The sequence below is a fragment of the Ranitomeya imitator genome, chromosome 4 (assembly GCF_032444005.1).
Source record: "Ranitomeya imitator isolate aRanImi1 chromosome 4, aRanImi1.pri, whole genome shotgun sequence".
Taxonomy (NCBI): Eukaryota; Metazoa; Chordata; class Amphibia; order Anura; family Dendrobatidae; genus Ranitomeya; species Ranitomeya imitator.
Genome location: NC_091285.1, coordinates 140,446,052 through 140,466,965, shown reverse-complemented (window position 1 = coordinate 140,466,965; position 20,914 = coordinate 140,446,052). Strand labels below are relative to the sequence as shown.

General features: G+C 43.4%; 1 protein-coding gene across 1 annotated transcript in view; it reads left to right on the top strand.

Moving 5' to 3' along the window:
* GRK6 (G protein-coupled receptor kinase 6) overlaps positions 1–20,914 on the top strand; it is an 83,943-nt gene that overhangs the window by 38,151 nt on the left and 24,878 nt on the right. The window contains exons 8-12 of the mRNA XM_069763972.1: positions 12,277–12,417; positions 14,492–14,682; positions 16,811–16,848; positions 17,184–17,273; positions 17,350–17,558. Of these exons, the coding sequence (XP_069620073.1) occupies positions 12,277–12,417; positions 14,492–14,682; positions 16,811–16,848; positions 17,184–17,273; positions 17,350–17,558 (669 nt within the window). The remainder of the gene's footprint in view (positions 1–12,276; positions 12,418–14,491; positions 14,683–16,810; positions 16,849–17,183; positions 17,274–17,349; positions 17,559–20,914) is intronic.

The following is a 20,914-nucleotide window of genomic DNA, read 5'->3' as shown; positions in this document are numbered from 1 at the left end:
ATGTGTCGCTCCATGGACATCCTTTTTATTCACTGATGCAAGTCTTCCTTGCTCTGCTATCCTTAAGGGAAAATGTACTCAAAGATCCAGCCAGGGAGCATAGCAAGAGACCAGACTAATCTGGAAATCCCCCGAACAGCTCTTCCTAGCTCCAATGCAAGTGATAGAGGTGGAGGTGGTGGAGGTGTTGGTTTACTCCTTTCATCACAATGTGCTTTCCAGGTCATCCCCCCGGTTCCCTCACTTACATTTCCTTCCTTTGAAGTCCACGCCGTCAGACTCTTTAAGCCTCTCCCCTTGCGGGTGGCGATTGTTTATCTCCCTCCAGGCTCCTCCCGCCTGTTTCTAGACCACTTTGCCACCTGGCTTACTCACTTTCTATCCTGTGACATCCCCACCCTCATCATGGGAGACTTTAACATCCCAATCAATGATCCCTTCTCCCAATCTGCCTCTCATCTTCTCTCTCTAACTTCTTCATTCAACCTCTCACAGTCTACTAATTCTCCTACGCATGTGGACGGGAATACTCTGGACCTGGTTTTCTCCCATCCCGGATCGCTGCACGACTTTACTAACTCCACTCTCCCGCTCTCGGACCACAACCTTCTTTTCTTCTCTGTCAAGAATTGTCTCCTCACCCGGGACACCCCCACTTACCGCACTTATTGGAATACACGTACCATTAATACGCAGCAGCTTATGGACAACCTCCACACATCTTTAGCCCCCATCTCCTCACTCTCCTGTCTAGACTTAGCATTGTCACACTTCAATATTACACTGAAGAATGCCCTGGATGAAGCAGCACCTTCTACACACAGACACGGACAACGGCAGCCCTGGCACACTATGCAAACACGCTTTCTTCAGCACTGCTAAAGGTGTGCAGAGCGGCAGTGGAGAAGACTTAATCCACTATAAGTTCATGCTCAAAACCTATAACTCTGCCCTTTCTCGGGCCAAACAATCCTACTTCATCACCCTCATCACCTCACTATCCAACAACCCAAAACGACTTTTTGAAACCTTAAACTCCCTCCTGAAACCTAAAGTACAGGCCCCCATCTCCAATCTCAGTGGTGAGGATCTGGCCACTTATTTCCTAGAAAAAATCAACCACATCCATCATGATATCTCAGCCCAATCTCCTCAGTGCCTGGATCCTCTTCCCTGCCGCACCTCAAGCTCACTAGACATCGTTGAGCCTGTTTCAGAAGAAGAAGTTTCCAAGCTCCTCACTTCTGCTCGGCCTACAACCTGCAATAGTGACCCCATTCCTTCACCTCTCCTGTAGTCTCTCTCAACAGTGGTCACCACTCACCGGACTAAAATATTTAACCTCTCTCTTTCCTCAGGCATCTTTCCCTCATTTAAACATGCCATCATTACCCCTTTACTTAAAAAGCCATCCTTGGACCAGAACTGCATGGCTAACTACAGACCTGTCTCTAACCTTTCCTTCATCTCTAAACTCCTGGAATGCTTGGTCCACTCCCGTCTAATCCGCTATCTCTTAGATAACTCTCTTCTTGACCCCTTACAATCTGGTTTCCGCTCTTTACACTCCACTGAAACTGCCCTCACTAAAGTCTCTAATGATCTAATCACAGCTAAATCCAAAGGTCATTGCTCTCTGCTGATTCTCCTGGATCTATCTGCCACAATTGACACTATAAACCTACAGATAAAGTACGAAGACAGACCTCAAAATATGAACAAATATATCAAATTTTATTAAGACATACACTTAAAAGAGACCACCATTGATGGTGCACAAAACCAGTCATAAAAGACACCATAGACATGAGGTATGTATCATATACAGTTCTTAGAGCCTCCCATATAGTCTACACCTATCGTGCCATAGTCCGTGGCGCCAATAAGGCCTACCCTAACAGTACCCGCCGATAGTGAGACAAAAAGATGGCATAATAAAGCATAAAGTACCTCCCTTACCTCAGGTCTAATGGTGCCACGTCCCCTACGCGCGTTTCGGCTGCGTCCGCCTTCTTCCGGGGGAGTGGCAACATCAGATCCCTGACCAATTAAATAGTAGATCCCACCCAATCAACATACGTATACAAAACGTCATGTGTCCGCCTCCCATAGAGCGGCGCATGCACCGTACCGCCGTCACACAGCCCGAGTCCCCTGCGGCGTCATCAGGCAAGCACGCCCACACAAACGCCCACCAGGCGATCATGTGCACGCCAAGCCCGATATAGACACCCGCGGACAACGCAAGGCCAGCGACGTGGAACGCGCATGCGCACAGGAGTGGACACAGACGATCCCACCGCTTGCGTGTAAAATCCATTAACCCTACTTGCTGGCTAAAACCCGAAACTCCCATAGACCACAACGGAACGAGAAACACCATTCATAAGGAGCAACCAATACACAGTCACTCCATACAGATAAGTGAATATATACAGCACCAGATTATACATCCAATAGTGAATATATCTACAGAAAATATCATATATAAATACATAAAATGAGTACATAGTAATCACTGAAATACACAAATAAATACCGTGAGCATCCATGTGCATACAATATATCAATAATAGATATACATATATCTCCATACTATACAATCTACATAGACATGATACAAGGTGCATTTAATGAACATATCTTCCAATATTCGTCCAAATTGAATCCCTTTCAAGGTGAGCCAGCATGGACATGAATATGAACATACATAAACGGAAAGTGAAGTGCATATAGTGAGAATATCTTCCCCTTTTCGTCCAGATTGAATCCCTTTCCAGGTGGGCCAGCAATAAACATACAAAACGGAGGCTGAAAATTAACATATACATATTAAAAAAACCTTATAAAAAAACATCAAAATTAAAATCAGATGAACCACAACACACATATTAAAAGGTAACCATACTAAAGAAAAGGCGCAAAGCTTAATGTTTCATTTAAACCGTCTGGTTTCAATGTCCGAAGTTCCCAAATCCAACGGGATTCTTTTTGGGCCAGGGCTCTGCTGACATTACCCCCCCGTGGATTTAAGGGAATACAATCTATCCCCTTTACCCTCAGACCTGAAGGATCACGATCATGAAATTGTTTGAAGTGCCTGGGGACACTTTTCAATAGATCCAGGTTCTCTTCCTGTTTTCCAGCAAGAATGTCCCTTACATGCTCCCTAATCCGTATCTTAAGAGCCCTAGTGGTCAATCCTACGTAGATTTTACTACATGTACAATACGCATAGTACACCACAGCAGTGGTAGTACACGTTATTGCATGTGTGATGTTAAATTTCCGTCCGTCTGAAGACACGAATTCGGTTGCTGTATCCACATTTGGGCACGCCACACATTTCCCGCATGGTTTACAACCCCATGGGGGCCTAGTTTGTCTTTGTGACCCAAATAATGGCCGTCCTTTGGGACATACAAGCTCCTAACCAACGTATCCCTCAGGTTTTTAGATCTCCTCGCAGTGAGAGATGGTTTCTCCGGCAGGTACTGTTTAAGTACCGGATCTGCTAGTAAAATGGGCCAGTGTTTGGCCACACACTCCCAGAGTTTTGTCCATTGCGAGTTATAGGTCGTCACCAACCTTACCTGATTTGTAGCCGTTTTTTTCTTTGATGAATAAAGAAGTTGATGGCGATCCGTATTTCTCGCACGGTTGTATGCTCTTTTAATACTTCTCCGGCTATATCCCCTCTCCAGGAATCTCCCCCTCATTTCCAGTGCACGTTCTTCAAAGGCCTCCATAGTAGAACAGATTCTTCTTATCCGAAGGAATTGACCATATGGAACTGCATTGATTACATGAGAGGGGTGAGAGGAGCTGGCATGTAGAACAGAATTTACCGCAGTATCCTTACGGAAGGCATCGGAGACCAAAAGACCATTGGCGTCCCTCCTGACCACAACATCAAGGAACTCAATCTGTTCGAAACTGTGTCTGTATGTCAAATGAATATTGTACTTATTATTGTTCAAAAACTGAAAAAAGGTTTTAAGTTCAGATGATGTACCACGCCAGATCATAAAGATGTCATCGATGTAGCGGGTCCAAAAAATGACCCGCTCCATCGATGTACCCTGATCTGACGTGAATAGATCCCTCTCCCACAGCCCCAGGAACACATTTGCATACGAGGGCGCACAAGCCGCCCCCATCGCAGTGCCCTGGAGCTGCAGGTAGAGGGATCCATTAAAAATAAAAAAATTGTGCGTCAAAAGAAATTGAAGCAGACACACTAAGAAGTCGATTTCCTCCCTCGAAAAATTTGTCATGGTCAAAAAATGAGAGACCGCCCCCAAGCCATCGTGGTGCCTGATGTTAGTGTAAAGCGACTCCACATCGCAAGTCACTAAAAGCATGTCCTCCTCAATATGTACTGAATCTATCTTTTTCAAGAAGTCAGATGTATCACGAGTATATGAGGGTATGGCTTCCACCAATGGCTTGAGGAACATGTCTATGTATCTCCCGATGCCCTCCGTAAGGCTGCCTATCCCGGAGATGATGGGCCTCCCCGGAGGGTTTTTCTGATTTTTATGCACCTTTGGCAATAAGTACAGAGTCGGGATACGTGGATCTTTCACTAATAAACTCTCCCTCACCTTCTCTGTTATAATGCCTCCCTCCTCTGCTTTCTCAAGGATCTTACGTAATTCCTCTTTATATGAGGCAAGAGGATTAAACGTTGATTTTCTATAACAAATCGGATCTCTCAACATCCGATACGCCTCTGCCTCATATAAGTTAGTAGGCCAAATTACAACATTCCCCCCCTTGTCCGCAGGTTTTACCAAAATATCCTTCTGTTTATTCAGGGATTGTATTGCTCGATGTTCATTCTTAGTTAAATTGTCCCGCCAAACTATAGGTGGAATCCCTTCAAGTTCTTTTGTTACTAACTGGATAAATATGTCCACATTTGGACATAGGGACAAGGGAGGGAATTTCTTTGATTTGGGGCGGAGTGATGGAGGTACCTTACCTAAAGATGGTCTGATGTGCTCCTCTGCCAGCTCCTCCAAATCCCTCAATACAGCTTGCTCCTCAGGTAGAGGGAATAACTTCTGAATCTCTTCACTATGGTGCAATTTTTTGAACAATAACGATCTCTCGAACACATGCAAATCCTTGATCACCGTAAAGGTGTCAAGCCGCGTGCTAGGCGAGAAAGTGAGACCCTTAGATAGTACAGACAATTCCTCCACACTCAATTCATGATCTGATAGGTTAATTACCTTTAAAGCATCATTCCTGGAGCCAGAGGTCTGCGGACGTTTAATGGAATCCACCTTTTGATCTTTTTTCCTTTTATTATTCCCAAATCTAGTTTCAATTGAATACTGGGTTCCATCAGATCTCCCTCCAGATGATGCTAAAGATGACACTGAGGAGGTTCTCCTAATATGGGTCACCGACATTTTCCTCCTCCATCTATACACTGTGCCTTGTTGGAAATCTCCATTATCCCGTGACACCTTTTTGGCCTGTACTTTCCTAATCTGTGCTTCCCATTCGTCTGAGTTCTTATCCATACTTTGATTAAACGCCAGCAAGGACTCTACAGATGTTAGTTTTTTCAAATTTCCATAGGACTCGTCTCCAAGGCCGTTACAGATTTTTTGTTAAGTTCAATTAATAATTCCATAAACTGGAAGGAAGCTGCATTGCACACCTCCTCCCATTTAGCAATAAAACTCTCATCATGCACTGGAAATGAGGGGAACACCTGGATCCTCAGGCCTCTTGGAATCAGCTTCTTTTTCAAATAGTTCTCAAGGAATGCCCTATTCCACCATAATTTAGTTCGTTTGTGAACCAGACGAGAGACTGAGATTGATGAGTGTATAGATGGAGGAGGAAAATGTCGGTGACCCATATTAGGAGAACCTCCTCAGTGTCATCTTTAGCATCATCTGGAGGGAGATCTGATGGAACCCAGTATTCAATTGAAACTAGATTTGGGAATAATAAAAGGAAAAAAGATCAAAAGGTGGATTCCATTAAACGTCCGCAGACCTCTGGCTCCAGGAATGATGCTTTAAAGGTAATTAACCTATCAGATCATGAATTGAGTGTGGAGGAATTGTCTGTACTATCTAAGGGTCTCACTTTCTCGCCTAGCACGCGGCTTGACACCTTTACGGTGATCAAGGATTTGCATGTGTTCGAGAGATCGTTATTGTTCAAAAAATTGCACCATAGTGAAGAGATTCAGAAGTTATTCCCTCTACCTGAGGAGCAAGCTGTATTGAGGGATTTGGAGGAGCTGGCAGAGGAGCACATCAGACCATCTTTAGGTAAGGTACCTCCATCACTCCGCCCCAAATCAAAGAAATTCCCTCCCTTGTCCCTATGTCCAAATGTGGACATATTTATCCAGTTAGTAACAAAAGAACTTGAAGGGATTCCACCTATAGTTTGGCGGGACAATTTAACTAAGAATGAACATCGAGCAATACAATCCCTGAATAAACAGAAGGATATTTTGGTAAAACCTGCGGACAAGGGGGGGAATGTTGTAATTTGGCCTACTAACTTATATGAGGCAGAGGCGTATCGGATGTTGAGAGATCCGATTTGTTATAGAAAATCAACGTTTAATCCTCTTGCCTCATATAAAGAGGAATTACGTAAGATCCTTGAGAAAGCAGAGGAGGGAGGCATTATAACAGAGAAGGTGAGGGAGAGTTTATTAGTGAAAGATCCACGTATCCCGACTCTGTACTTATTGCCAAAGGTGCATAAAAATCAGAAAAACCCTCCGGGGAGGCCCATCATCTCCGGGATAGGCAGCCTTACGGAGGGCATCGGGAGATACATAGACATGTTCCTCAAGCCATTGGTGGAAGCCATACCCTCATATACTCGTGATACATCTGACTTCTTGAAAAAGATAGATTCAGTACATATTGAGGAGGACATGCTTTTAGTGACTTGCGATGTGGAGTCGCTTTACACTAACATCAGGCACCACGATGGCTTGGGGGCGGTCTCTCATTTTTTGACCATGACAAATTTTTCGAGGGAGGAAATCGACTTCTTAGTGTGTCTGCTTCAATTTCTTTTGACGCACAATTTTTTTATTTTTAATGGATCCCTCTACCTGCAGCTCCAGGGCACTGCGATGGGGGCGGCTTGTGCGCCCTCGTATGCAAATGTGTTCCTGGGGCTGTGGGAGAGGGATCTATTCACGTCAGATCAGGGTACATCGATGGAGCGGGTCATTTTTTGGACCCGCTACATCGATGACATCTTTATGATCTGGCGTGGTACATCATCTGAACTTAAAACCTTTTTTCAGTTTTTGAACAATAATAAGTACAATATTCATTTGACATACAGACACAGTTTCGAACAGATTGAGTTCCTTGATGTTGTGGTCAGGAGGGACGCCAATGGTCTTTTGGTCTCCGATGCCTTCCGTAAGGATACTGCGGTAAATTCTGTTCTACATGCCAGCTCCTCTCACCCCTCTCATGTAATCAATGCAGTTCCATATGGTCAATTCCTTCGGATAAGAAGAATCTGTTCTACTATGGAGGCCTTTGAAGAACGTGCACTGGAAATGAGGGGGAGATTCCTGGAGAGGGGATATAGCCGGAGAAGTATTAAAAGAGCATACAACCGTGCGAGAAATACGGATCGCCATCAACTTCTTTATTCATCAAAGAAAAAAACGGCTACAAATCAGGTAAGGTTGGTGACGACCTATAACTCGCAATGGACAAAACTCTGGGAGTGTGTGGCCAAACACTGGCCCATTTTACTAGCAGATCCGGTACTTAAACAGTACCTGCCGGAGAAACCATCTCTCACTGCGAGGAGATCTAAAAGCCTGAGGGATACGTTGGTTAGGAGCTTGTATGTCCCGGAAGTACGGCCATTATTTGGGTCACAAAGACAAACTAGGCCCCCATGGGGTTGTAAACCATGCGGGAAATGTGTGGCGTGCCCAAATGTGGATACAGCAACCGAATTCGTGTCTTCAGACGGACGGAAATTTAACATCACACATGCAATAACGTGTACTACCACTGCTGTGGTGTACTATGCGTATTGTACATGTAGTAAAATCTACGTAGGATTGACCACTAGGGCTCTTAAGATACGGATTAGGGAGCATGTAAGGGACATTCTTGCTGGAAAACAGGAAGAGAACCTGGATCTATTGAAAAGTGTCCCCAGGCACTTCAAACAATTTCATGATCGTGATCCTTCAGGTCTGAGGGTAAAGGGGATAGATTGTATTCCCTTGAATCCACGGGGGGGTAATGTCAGCAGAGCCCTGGCCCAAAAAGAATCCCGTTGGATTTGGGAACTTCGGACATTGAAACCAGACGGTTTAAATGAAACATTAAACTTTGCGCCTTTTCTTTAGTATGGTTACCTTTTAATATGTGTGTTGTGGTTCATCTGATTTTAATTTTGATGTTTTTTTATAAGGTTTTTTTAATATGTATATGTTAATTTTCAGCCTCCGTTTTGTATGTTTATTGCTGGCCCACCTGGAAAGGGATTCAATCTGGACGAAAAGGGGAAGATATTCTCACTATATGCACTTCACTTTCCGTTTATGTATGTTCATATTCATGTCCATGCTGGCTCACCTTGAAAGGGATTCAATTTGGACGAATATTGGAAGATATGTTCATTAAATGCACCTTGTATCATGTCTATGTAGATTGTATAGTATGGAGATATATGTATATCTATTATTGATATATTGTATGCACATGGATGCTCACGGTATTTATTTGTGTATTTCAGTGATTACTATGTACTCATTTTATGTATTTATATATGATATTTTCTGTAGATATATTCACTATTGGATGTATAATCTGGTGCTGTATATATTCACTTATCTGTATGGAGTGACTGTGTATTGGTTGCTCCTTATGAATGGTGTTTCTCGTTCCGTTGTGGTCTATGGGAGTTTCGGGTTTTAGCCAGCAAGTAGGGTTAATGGATTTTACACGCAAGCGGTGGGATCGTCTGTGTCCGCTCCTGTGCGCATGCGCGTTCCACGTCGCTGGCCTTGCGTTGTCCGCGGGTGTCTATATCGGGCTTGGCGTGCACATGATAGCCTGGTGGACGTTTGTGTGGGCGTGCTTGCCTGATGACGCCGCAGGGGACTCGGGCTGTGTGACGGCGGTACGGAGCATGCGCCGCTCTATGGGAGGCGGACACATGACGTTTTGTATACGTATGTTGATTGGGTGGGATCTACTATTTAATTGGTCAGGGATCTGATGTTGCCACTACCCCGGAAGAAGGCGGACGCAGCCGAAACGCGCGTAGGGGACGTGGCACCATTAGACCTGAGGTAAGGGAGGTACTTTTTTGCTTTATTATGCCATCTTTTTGTCTCACTATCGGCGGGTACTGTTAGGGTAGGCCTTATTGGCGCCACGGACTATGGCACGATAGGTGTAGACTATATGGGAGGCTCTAAGAACTGTATATGATACATACCTCATGTCTATGGTGTCTTTTATGACTGGTTTTGTGCACCATCAATGGTGGTCTCTTTTAAGTGTATGTCTTAATAAAATTTGATATATTTGTTCATATTTTGAGGTCTGTCTCAGTACTTTATCTGTAGGTTTATATACATATTGTGTGTACGGGACCGTTATGGTGGTAATATCTCCTAACGGACACAGGGGTTAATTTTGTGAACACCTGTGTTCTTGTTTGCCTGTGATTGGTAAATCACATTTGACACTGTGGATCACCAGCTCCTCCTCTCTATGCTCAGCTCCATAGGCCTCAAGGACACAGCCTTCTCCTGGTTCTCCTCCTACCTCTCTGACCGCTCCTTTACTGTATCTTTTGCCGGCTCCTCTTCCTCTCCTCGTCCCCTTACTATCGGGGTTCCGCAGGGCTCAGTCCTAGGCCCCCTCCTCTTCTCTCTGTACACTGCCCCTATTGGACAAACAATCAGCAGATTTGGGTTCTAGTACCATCTCTATGCTGACGACACCCAATTATACACTTGTTCCCCCGACATCACCCCTACCCTAATTCAAAATACCAAGGATTGTCTGTCTGCTGTCTCTAACATCATGTCCTCCCTCTATCTGAAACTAAATCTCTCCAAAACTGAACTACTTGTGTTTCTCCCTTCTACTAACCTCACTCTACCCAACATCGAAATTACCCTGCAGGGTTCAACCATAACTCGCAAACAGCATGCCTGCTGTCTTGGGGTCATATACGACATCGAACTTTCCTTTACTCCCTATATCCGATCACTCACTCGCTCCTGTCACCTGCATCTTAAAAACATCTCCAGAATCCGACTTTTCTCACCGTAGAAACTGCTAAGACTCTTACTGTCGCTCCTCTTCATTCTCGTCTGGACTACTGCAACTCTCTTCTGATCGGTCTCCCTCTTTCCAAACTTACTCCTCTCCAATCCATCTTGAATGCTGCAGCCAGGGTCATATTTCTGTCCAGCCGCTTCACCGATGCCTCCATCTTGTGCCAGTCATTACACTGGCTACCCATTCGCTACAGGGTCCAGTATAAACTCATCTCTCTGCTCTCCACAGTTCTCCACCGCCTTATATCTCCTCTCTCATCTCCGTCTATCGCCCTACACGTGCCCTCTGTTCTACAAATGACCTAAGACTAACATCCCCGTAATCTGAACCTCGCACCTCCATCTCCAAGACTTCTCTCGTGCTGCGCCAGCTCTCTGGAATGCACTTCCCCAGACGATAAGACTGATACCTAGCACCGACCTATTCAAGCGCGCTTTAAAAACCCATCTCTTCAAACAAGCCTACCACATCAACTACTCAGTAAACTAAATTTGTCCTGTTCCCTCCTTCCAAATATTATCTGCATGTGAATCTGCACCCTACTATTCATCTGTCTCCACACCCTCCATGCACACGATAACTGCACTTGATACTTGACTATTGCACTTAAACACACGGGCTGATGACAGGATCATGCAGCTTTATATGAAAATCCCTATTTATTATAATTGCCAGACCTGAAATAACAAGCACTTTTCACCTATTGTTTCCCCTCATTTCCTTGTAGATTGTAAGCTTGCGAGCAGGGACCTCACCCCTAATGTCACTGTTTAAATTGTCTTATCTTGTACAGAATTTGTCTGTACATGTCCCCGCTTAATTGTAAAGTGCTGCGGAATATGTTGGCGCTCTATAAATAAAAATTATTATTATTATAGAGCTGTCAATATCTCGTGGGTGCATGACCAGAGACCGGTCAGTCTTGTAGAGTGGTGCTGGGAGGAGGTGGGCCGGTGCAGCACCAGACGAGTCTTATCTCAGGCATGGTCTTCCGATAGGAATCTTAAAGGGGTTGTCCACTACTAGGACAAACCCATCTTAAACTAAATGTTCAGCTCCGATAAGATAATAAAACCTATATCCACTTCCCGTGCTGGCGCCATCCCTGCAGTGTCGGCACTTGCTCCCTTTGCTGTGACATGCTGTTGTGACCCATCATGCCGGCGCCCAATCAGCGCTGGTGTCACTGTCTCTGCCTTTGTACGAACTGAACATGAAGAGGAAGCAAAGGCTTCAGCTGACCCTGGACTTCCTCTTCGTGTTCAGTTCGTACAAAGGCGGAGACAGTGACGCCAGCACTGATTGGGTGCTGGGCATCACATGTCATAACACCGCATCACAGCACCGGGACCGCGAGTTCTGACATTGCTGGATTGGAGCCGGCACGGGAGGGGAGTATAAGCATTATTATTTTATTGGGGCCAGCCATTTAGTTTAAGAAGAGATTGTCCTAGTAGTGGACAACCCCTTTAAAGTATATTAAAGCATTACAGAGAAAAAAATACCTGGCTGAACAATGGGCAGATTCATGCATCCTGTGGTTTGGCTGTATAAATCAGGTAACAGGTTAACTTAAAGAATATTAGAATTTTCTTTTTCCGGCATGGATGAATGTTTTTTTACCATCCTACCATGGACCCGGTGTGTGTAAATGCAGCGGATGACTTATTGTTATACCTGTTCCCATCTCTGCCCTTTATACAGTTTGGGCTATTGATGTCACATGTAAAAATCACACATTCAAACAAAAAACAGAGTAAGATGTATTCTTGTATGTGAAGGGATGATGTCCAGCTTATTGCCAACCAAATGTGTCTTGTGCTGAAGGAAACAGGACATTAAAACTCCATATTTTATTTGTGTTGCTGTGAGTGTGCCAAGACTTTGTTTAATAGCAAAATCTGAAAATGCCTTTCTTTATTAAATGTCATCTTGTCTCTAGGTCTGTGCCTGCCAAGTGCGAGCAACAGGAAAAATGTATGCTTGTAAGAAATTGGAGAAGAAACGTATTAAAAAAAGGAAAGGGGAATCCATGGCCCTGAATGAGAAACAGATCCTGGAGAGAGTCAACAGCAGGTTTGTAGTAAGTACAGATCCATCTGTAGGTCCAGGGGCGGGCAATTGTAGCATTAAGTAACAATGCGTTATTCCAGTTTATGTATAAATTATCCATACACTTAAGGCTACTTTCACACTAGCGTTTTTTTCAATACGTCACAATGCGTTGTTTAGGGGAAAAAACGCATCCTGCAAAATTGTCTGCAGGATGCGTTTTTGCCCCATAGACTAACATTGGCGACGCATTGACACATGTCGCAACCGTCGTGCGACGGTTGCGCTGTGTTGTGGCGGTCCGCCGGGAGCAAAAAACGTTACATGTAACGTTTTTTGCTGCCGACAGACCGCTTTTTCCGACCGCGCATGCACGGCCGGAACTCCGCCCCCACCTCCCCGCACCTCACAATGGGGCAGCGGATGCGCTGGAAAAATGCATCCGCTGCCTCCGTTGTGCGGCGCATTCACTGCTAGCGTCGGAACCTCGGCCCGACGCACTGCGACGGGCCGAGTCCGACGCTAGTGTGAAAGTAGCCTAAGGGGTTATTCCCCAAAACATAAGGTAGCCTTAGTTTTCTGGACATACAGAATTAATCATGTGTGCCAATGCAACATAGCTGTAAATCACTGCATATTAAAAATATCACCCCAGTAATAATGGCTCCCCAAGTCTCTCTTCATCCTCTGCTGCCACTGGATCTTTCTTCAATTAATTCTATTTTACATTTTTCAGATGCACCTAATAACTGCTTAATAAAACATCTTAACAGCTGGGTTGTAACACCTTAATATCAGTTGCATTTGCATCAACTGACCCTTTGTAATTCATAATCACAAGTGCACCTATTGCCCTGTCTAATAAAACACTTCCTAAATATTATCACTACACCTTCATTGTCCCAACAGCCATGTTGAGCCATAGCTCAGCTACTCTATGCTCAGCTGTGCTATGCATGGAGGAGAGAGCATGATCTTGCGCTGAAGATCCCCATAAACCACCAAGGAAATGTGGAGTTTGTAAATAGTAATGATTATTGGGCAAGTATCGGATCAAAGGCGTCTTCATTCAAAAATATCAATGGTCACCTCATCCATGTAAATGTAAATTGGCCACTTTGAGATCAATCTACCATATTTTTTTGGACTATAAGACACCTTTTTTTCCTCCAAAAATGGGGGTGCGTCTTAGAGTCCGAATGTACCTGCTCTGGCTGCGGTGGGGAAGTGGCGGAGCAGCAGGTTACAGGAGGCAGGAGCCGGCGGCTGACTCTTGTGCCCGCTGCTAAAGAGCAATGAATATTCACTGCATTCCACGCCCATGAGCTTCCTGCAGCTGCCCCCTAGTTAAGGCATTGAATATTCACTGCTCTCCACTCCCATAGGCGTGAACGCCTGTCAGCTGCAGGAAGCCTGCGGCTAACACTGTGCCCGCTATTAAAGAGCAATGAATATTCACTGCTCTCCACGCACATAGTCTCGGCGTGGAGAGCATACATAAGCGCTGTATAACCCTGCCCACATCACTGATTGGCAGCTTTCTGTGTACACAATGCATAGACAGAAAGCTGCCAATCAGTGGTAAGGTCGGGGTTATACAGAGCTCAGTGTCCAGTGAACTGGTAGCTTCTTTCAAATGGGGTAGAAAAAATGTGGCTGATTAGGAAAAATGTTTTGTTTTTTTGTTCTTTCTATGATCCTTTTTTTCCATAAAGAATACTAACAAAATGGATATCTGCTTTAGTGTTAAGTAAAAGGAAATTGTTAAATATCAGGAGAAATAATAAAGTATTTTATCATCTAAAATACATCTGAAATGTAAATTCAGTTGGTTTTTCAATGCTGAATCCATGGCAGCTGGAGGCCTATAAGTGAGTTTTCTTCTCCAGTGTAGGATTGTTTGTCATTTTCGAAATGTCATCAAAAAGCGGGCAACCTCTTTCAAAATGGATTGTTTGAAATGTGAAAGTCTGCATGTCCTATCTTCGCTCTCTACCTCTGACTGAGGCTTTGTACACAGATCTTACAGGACATGTAATAAATAAGCTAGAATATTGCTGAAGAATAAGAAGTTGAATACTTATCTTGTCCCATTCACACCGCAGGTCAGTCTGGCCTATGCATATGAAACAAAAGATGCCCTGTGCCTGGTGTTAACACTAATGAATGGTGGAGATCTGAAGTTTCACATTTATCACATGGGGGAAGCTGGATTTGATCTGGAACGAGCAGTGTTTTATGCTGCGGAAATCTGCTGCGGACTTCAGGATCTACAGGAAGAGAGAATAGTGTATAGGTAATCATGAAACTTTCCATTAATCACTTGATTTAGCATAGAAATCCTGTTGTGTTGGTGTCTTGGAAGGTACAGATTCCCCTTGCCGTGGTCCAGTCATTGCCTCCACTAATTATATAGTGTGTAAGCAAGTACCAGAGATCACCCTTACTTGGTGTATTTCACAGTACTTGCTGCCTGGCTGACTTTTAGCTGTGTTCCAGTAGGGCAGCTATGGCCTGTGACTACTGATCGCAGTGCCTGCCAGGTATGGTAAGGTAGTCTGAGACTCGCCCCGTCGCATCATGTGTGCAGCCTGCTGGTTTTTCCCCCTTCCCCCGCAGCTCTGCATATTTTGGTTACCTTCTATGTATGACTATACATTTGCAGTGAGGATAAAATGATTAAACAAGATAAATTTAAAAAAAGGTTATCCGAAAACCGTCACACATACAAGAGCGAGTGAGGATTAGGATATCCTCACACTTTGCATTTTTCCAGCATTTTTTTTCTGCGCCTAAAACCAGAATGTTGACAGGAAAAACACCAAATACAATATGCTTGTTTTTGATGTGTATACTTTTTTTACCCCATTCATTTGAATGGGTGAAAAATGCTGGAAAAAATGATCTGCAGAGTTAAAAATATGCACAAGGTTAAAAAAAGCAAGTGTGCATGAAATTTCAGAAATCTCATTGATTTTGCTGGTGCTGTAAAATCCTGCATATTTACGCTGTGAAAAATTAGCAGCAAAAACGCCACATCATGTGAACAGACCCTTAGAGGCCAATCCTCCATGAGTGTATGTATGCAAATGGCTACATTCAAAAAGGAGGAACTGTCCCTGTAGTGCCTTCTGTACATGGCTACCTTTAAAGAGGATCCGTCACCAGATCATAAGTTGCCAGTTTTTGCTCGGATTTTATTCCCACTGCTCACCTGACTATTCCGTTTTTTTATTTGATTTTTTTTTTTTTTAATCTGCCAAACACTTGCAAAGACACAGACCTTATTTACTTAGTACTAATTTTTATAATCTTTAACAAAGGGGCGTTGCTCTCAGGATAATAATGTAGATCATCCCCAAAACACCCCCCCCCAGGGATCCCTGTGAGCCGCTCCCCCTTGACAAAGACAATAAAAATTAGCATTAAATAAAAAGGCAATATCTCTGCAGCTGTATGGTGGATTAAAAAATAAATACTCAGAAGAACAGCAAGACTGGAGTAAAAGCAATACCTGGCCACTTTTGTTCTGCCAGCAGGTCCTCGCAGTCGGTGTCAGAATCTTTTTGAACCTTCAGACGTATCCAGTGATACCTACAAAACCAGAAACCTCAATAAGTTGGTGTGTGCACTGATTTTTGAGGGGATCAAATTATGTAGATCACTAGATGCTTTACTTTTTATGCATTAATGTGTTCATGATCATTTCGCCAAGCACTCATTGACATGGCTGTTTTCTTGATTTACTGCCAATATAATATTTTTGAAAGGACTGAGGAAAAGCACCCCAAACACAAGGTCACACGTACAGTACCCTGGAATTAATGGGGCTTAAAGAAGCCCATAAAAGTTGCTATCCTCTTATTTTGCAGTCATCATATAATAAAGCTCTGCTATATATAGAAACAGGAAGTCTCTTGTCCCTGCATTTATCACTCCCCTCTTCAAATCCTTCCTCTTCCATGGACTTTTGCAGTGACTGATGACTTGTGCAGGGAAAATTGACCTCTTGTTCCTACATAGAGCTTAGAAGGATTCAGGTAGTCAGTTTTTAATCATGTGATGTCATAGACCTAATGGAAAAGAGATGAAATAGCTGGGTAGAAAGGCAAAATGAGCAATTGTAAGTACATAGTGCTGTGTAATATAATGACTGCAATGTAGTAAGGGGATAAAAACTTTGATAGGTGGAGTACTTCTTAAATAATAGTACTCCACATATCACACTCCTGCTCTTTTTAAACACCGCTATGTCATGAGTTACACTTTAATGTAAACCTTCCCTTTAATACTTCCCAAACTGTAACCTTTCTTTATGAACTATCTAATTACTGTTCAGATCTACAATTTTAGGATCTTCCCTGGTGAGACAAATAAGTGATTACTTGCTTTTGTTAATCAGCTAAAATTTCTTTATTTCACAGGGATTTAAAGCCAGAAAATATTTTGCTGGATGATCATGGTGAGAAAAAGTATACTATATGCCACTAAGGCAAAATCCACCCAAAATGTATGGCTAGACCTAGCATAGAGACGCATCAGGATCTTAACGCGATGAATAGTTGTGACATTATCAGAGTAAATTTACATTGAGTGGAATGGTTACTTGCCCTGGATTTCCATGAAATATAATCTCTGTTCTTCTGAATTTTCTGGAAATCAGTGATGAACAATGATATTTTCTTCTAATACATATCTATGTTCTGGGTAGAGTTGCCCATTTTGGGGTGTATATTGGCAGGAAGGTTGTGTAGCACATGACTATCTGACTATACATGATTTGTTTTGCTGTTGAAGGACACATACGGATCTCAGATCTTGGACTTGCGGTGCACATTCCAGAGGGTGAGACTATTAAAGGAAGAGTAGGAACTGTAGGATATATGGGTAAGGCCAAAACGCTGGATTATGGTGAGTTTGATGACTTTGAAGAGTTGCTACATTACGCATCTTTCTCTATTAGCGCCAGAAGTGGTCAGAAACGAGCGCTACACGTTCAGCCCAGACTGGTGGGCACTTGGGTGTCTTCTGTATGAAATGATTGAAGGACAGTCTCCATTCCAGCAGAGGAAGAGAAAGATAAAGCGTGAGGAAGTGGAGCGACTTGTAAAGGAGGGCCAAGAAGAATATTCTACCAAGTTTTCTCCAGAAGCAAAGTCTCTCTGTACTATGGTGAGTATATTACTAGTAGTACATACTAGCCAGAAATGAATTGATTGTCAGCCTTTCTCTGTCTCTTGACTACTAACTACTGATGAGCGAGTGTGCTCGTTACTCAAGTTTTCTGAGCATCCTCAGGTGTTCTCCGAGTATTTTGGGCGTGCTCATAGATTATGTTTGTGTCCCCGCAGCTGCATGATTTGCGGCTGTTAGACAACCTGAGCACATGCTGGGATTGCCTGTTTGTTAGGGAATCCCCACATGTATTCAGGCTGTCTAGCAGCCACAAATCATGCAGCAGCGGGGACTCAAACATAATCTACAAGCACACCCAAGATACTCGGAAAACACTCGAGCATGCTCGGAAAACTTGAGTAACGGCCACACTCGCTCATCACTATTACTAACCTCTTTAAAACTGTTGCCCACTACTTGAATGACCCCTTCTGAATTACTATATTTCTCCATGTAAAATAATAACAGCCTGTACTCTCTTTCGGTTCCGGCACCATTCCGGCGATGTCGGTGCCAGGGTTCATGTGACGTTCTTATGTCACCTAAATAACTGGTAGGGTAGCACGTCCTTAATGGACAGTATGGATTTGTGTAGGGTGCTAATTCCACTGGAGCCAAATGCTGAGCTCTTGTATATCCGCGGTAAATAAAGGGAAGGAACCGCATACCATAAGGCTCATGGAAAGGGTTAATTACAATTTTACATATCTATAGATTACACAGCAGTCAGTATGAAAAAATACTTGTTTTGTGTAGCTACCTTTCAACGGAAGTATCTGTAATAGTATATTTACTCAACGTTAGAAAGGTCCAGAATAGAGGGTGGGCTTCCCCGGGGTGAAAAAAGCAAACCACGGCCAAGTAATGTGTAGTGTGTGTTCTTCTGTGACATGACCCCTCCGTGAGATTCAGATGCTTCTTCGCTCTTCTTTAGATGAAACTGACACCAAAGAACGTTTGAGTTGCTGCTGTGACTTCCTCTGGTTGTTATTTTCATCCGAAAGAAATGCAAGTCAAGCTCTTCATTATCGGCCACCGAGTGGATGCAGGGCTCACGTGACAGTGTGGCGCAAGCCCCAGCGCCGACATTGCTGGAATGGCACAGGAGAGGAGCACAAGCTGTTAATTTACATGGGGGTATATAGTAATTGAGGAGGGTGTTTTCGAGTAGGTGATAGCTCCTATTGTGTGCACACCATCATTACATAAGCACTAAACTGCAGGTACTGTATCATTATGATGCCACTGAGAACTGTCTGACATTACAGTTCTATACTATTAGGTGAAAGTAAAAGGAAGTGTTCTTCCACGTCACCAAACATACAGTGGCCCTAATCGCCCAGGCTTATGAATGTGACCAGTTTGGGGAGTACTGTGAGATCTTCTCCGGGCTTGATGTCACTATGCCTCTGATTTGTCCAGGATGTTAGTGTGGTAGACCTCTGCACGAGTGAAGCATCTGCTAACAGGAAGCCCGATCTGCCCAGTTACCACTATCATCTGCAATATTTATGTCATTCGAAGACCGCAGAAAAAGGAAGAATACTTGATTGTGTAATCTTTATCTAGAGTGCCATTATTTATTCTGTTACTTCTGGTTAAAATACAGTGAAATGAAAATATTGCGTTACCAATGTATAAAATCCAGTGCCTCATTATGCAGTCTGCCTTTACTAATATTTGTGAAAGAATGAATCTTTCTGAAGAGCTAGGTGAATTCCAGCGTGGTCCTCTAATAGGATTCCACCACTGCAGTTTGAAATATTTCCCCCATTAAATATTCCACCATCAGCTGTGAGTGCGATCATTGAAAATTGTAAGTATTTCAGAACCACAGTAACTCGGCCATAAAGTGTCAGACTGTGTGAAAGTGCAGAGCGATATCACAGACTTATGAGGTGCATAGTGTATAAAAGTAACCAACACTCTTTCCCTATAGCTGCCGAATCCAGACCTCATCTAGAATTACCATTGGCACAAAAACGGTTGGCCTGCAGTTTCATGGCTTGGGTTTCCATGGCCGAACAGCTAAATGCAAGCCTTACAGCGCCAAGCATGGAGTGGTATAAAGCACTTTAGATATGCGTTCATAAGTAAAATATAAGAAAATGTTCTTCTCCATCTGGCACTCTGATTTGTGAGTCTGTGTTTGGCAAATGCCAGGAGACTGCCTACCTCCATTGTGCCAACTGTAATGTTTGTTGACGGAGGAACAGTGCTCTTGATTTGTTTTTCAGCGGTTGGCCAGGGCCCCTTAGCTTTAGTGAAAGGAAAACTTACTACTTCAGCATATCAAAACCTTTTGAATAATTGTAAGTTTCTAACTTAGTGGGAATAGTTTGTGCACCAAGCAAAGTCAATATGCATGGTTGGATGAGGTTGGTGTGGAAGAACTTGACTCAGCGACACATAGCCATGACCTGAGCACCAGCAAACATCTTTGAAATAAACTAAAATGGAGATTGTGAGATATGTCCAGCATCAATGTTTGACCGCAGATGTTTTACCTGCAAGGAGGGAACCTACTCCATATTAATGCCTGTAGTTTTTAGAATGAGATGCTTTTGTCATATAGTGCAGCTCCAATACTCCAATAATCACAAGCAGTCATCAGCATTCAAAGGAAAGAAGAACACACTCTTACCAAAGCTTAAAGCCGCTTTCTCCCTGTGTGATATATAATCATACAGCCCTGATCTTCTGGTTTAACCTCCTGCATAAGTCAGGGTGAAAGAAGCGACAGCACAGTTGAGTTTAGTTGTGCCACATTACAAACCATTCTATCAGCTCTCCTCCTTTCATAGCAGTCACCTGTGTTGTACTGCCCCTTCCCCCACACTGACACATGTAGGATCTTGGACAAGGAGATTGGCGCTGTATCATTACATCTCGCACACTTAAAAACCTGCTCTAAGCTATGATGGGGGCATGTTCTTCTTTCTATTGGGTGTTGCTACCTGCGTATGATCGGGCACAAAAACAACAACATTTTGTTTCTCTTTGCAGCCACTAGTGCATTGTGTGTGTCCAGTTCAACATGAAAAATTTAGTGAAAGGTCCTCTAACTGTTTTTTTTTATTTAAGCAATGACTTGAAATGATTGGGTGATTCACTTATTATCCATCGACACTATCTTTCAACTATAACTTTAGTCTTCTGGCAAAGGAAGAGTGCATCATTTTCAGTTGTTTGGCTTTCGGATGAGACTATTTGAAACAAAAAAAAATCTAAAGAAGAGTCCATTTAAGGAAAGAAACCGCAACCATTATCTCCTTCCCAGCATGGCCAATTTCCATTTTTGCGTTATTTTCGTCCCTTTTTTCCAGGAGCCAGAACTTTTTTTTTCCTCCACA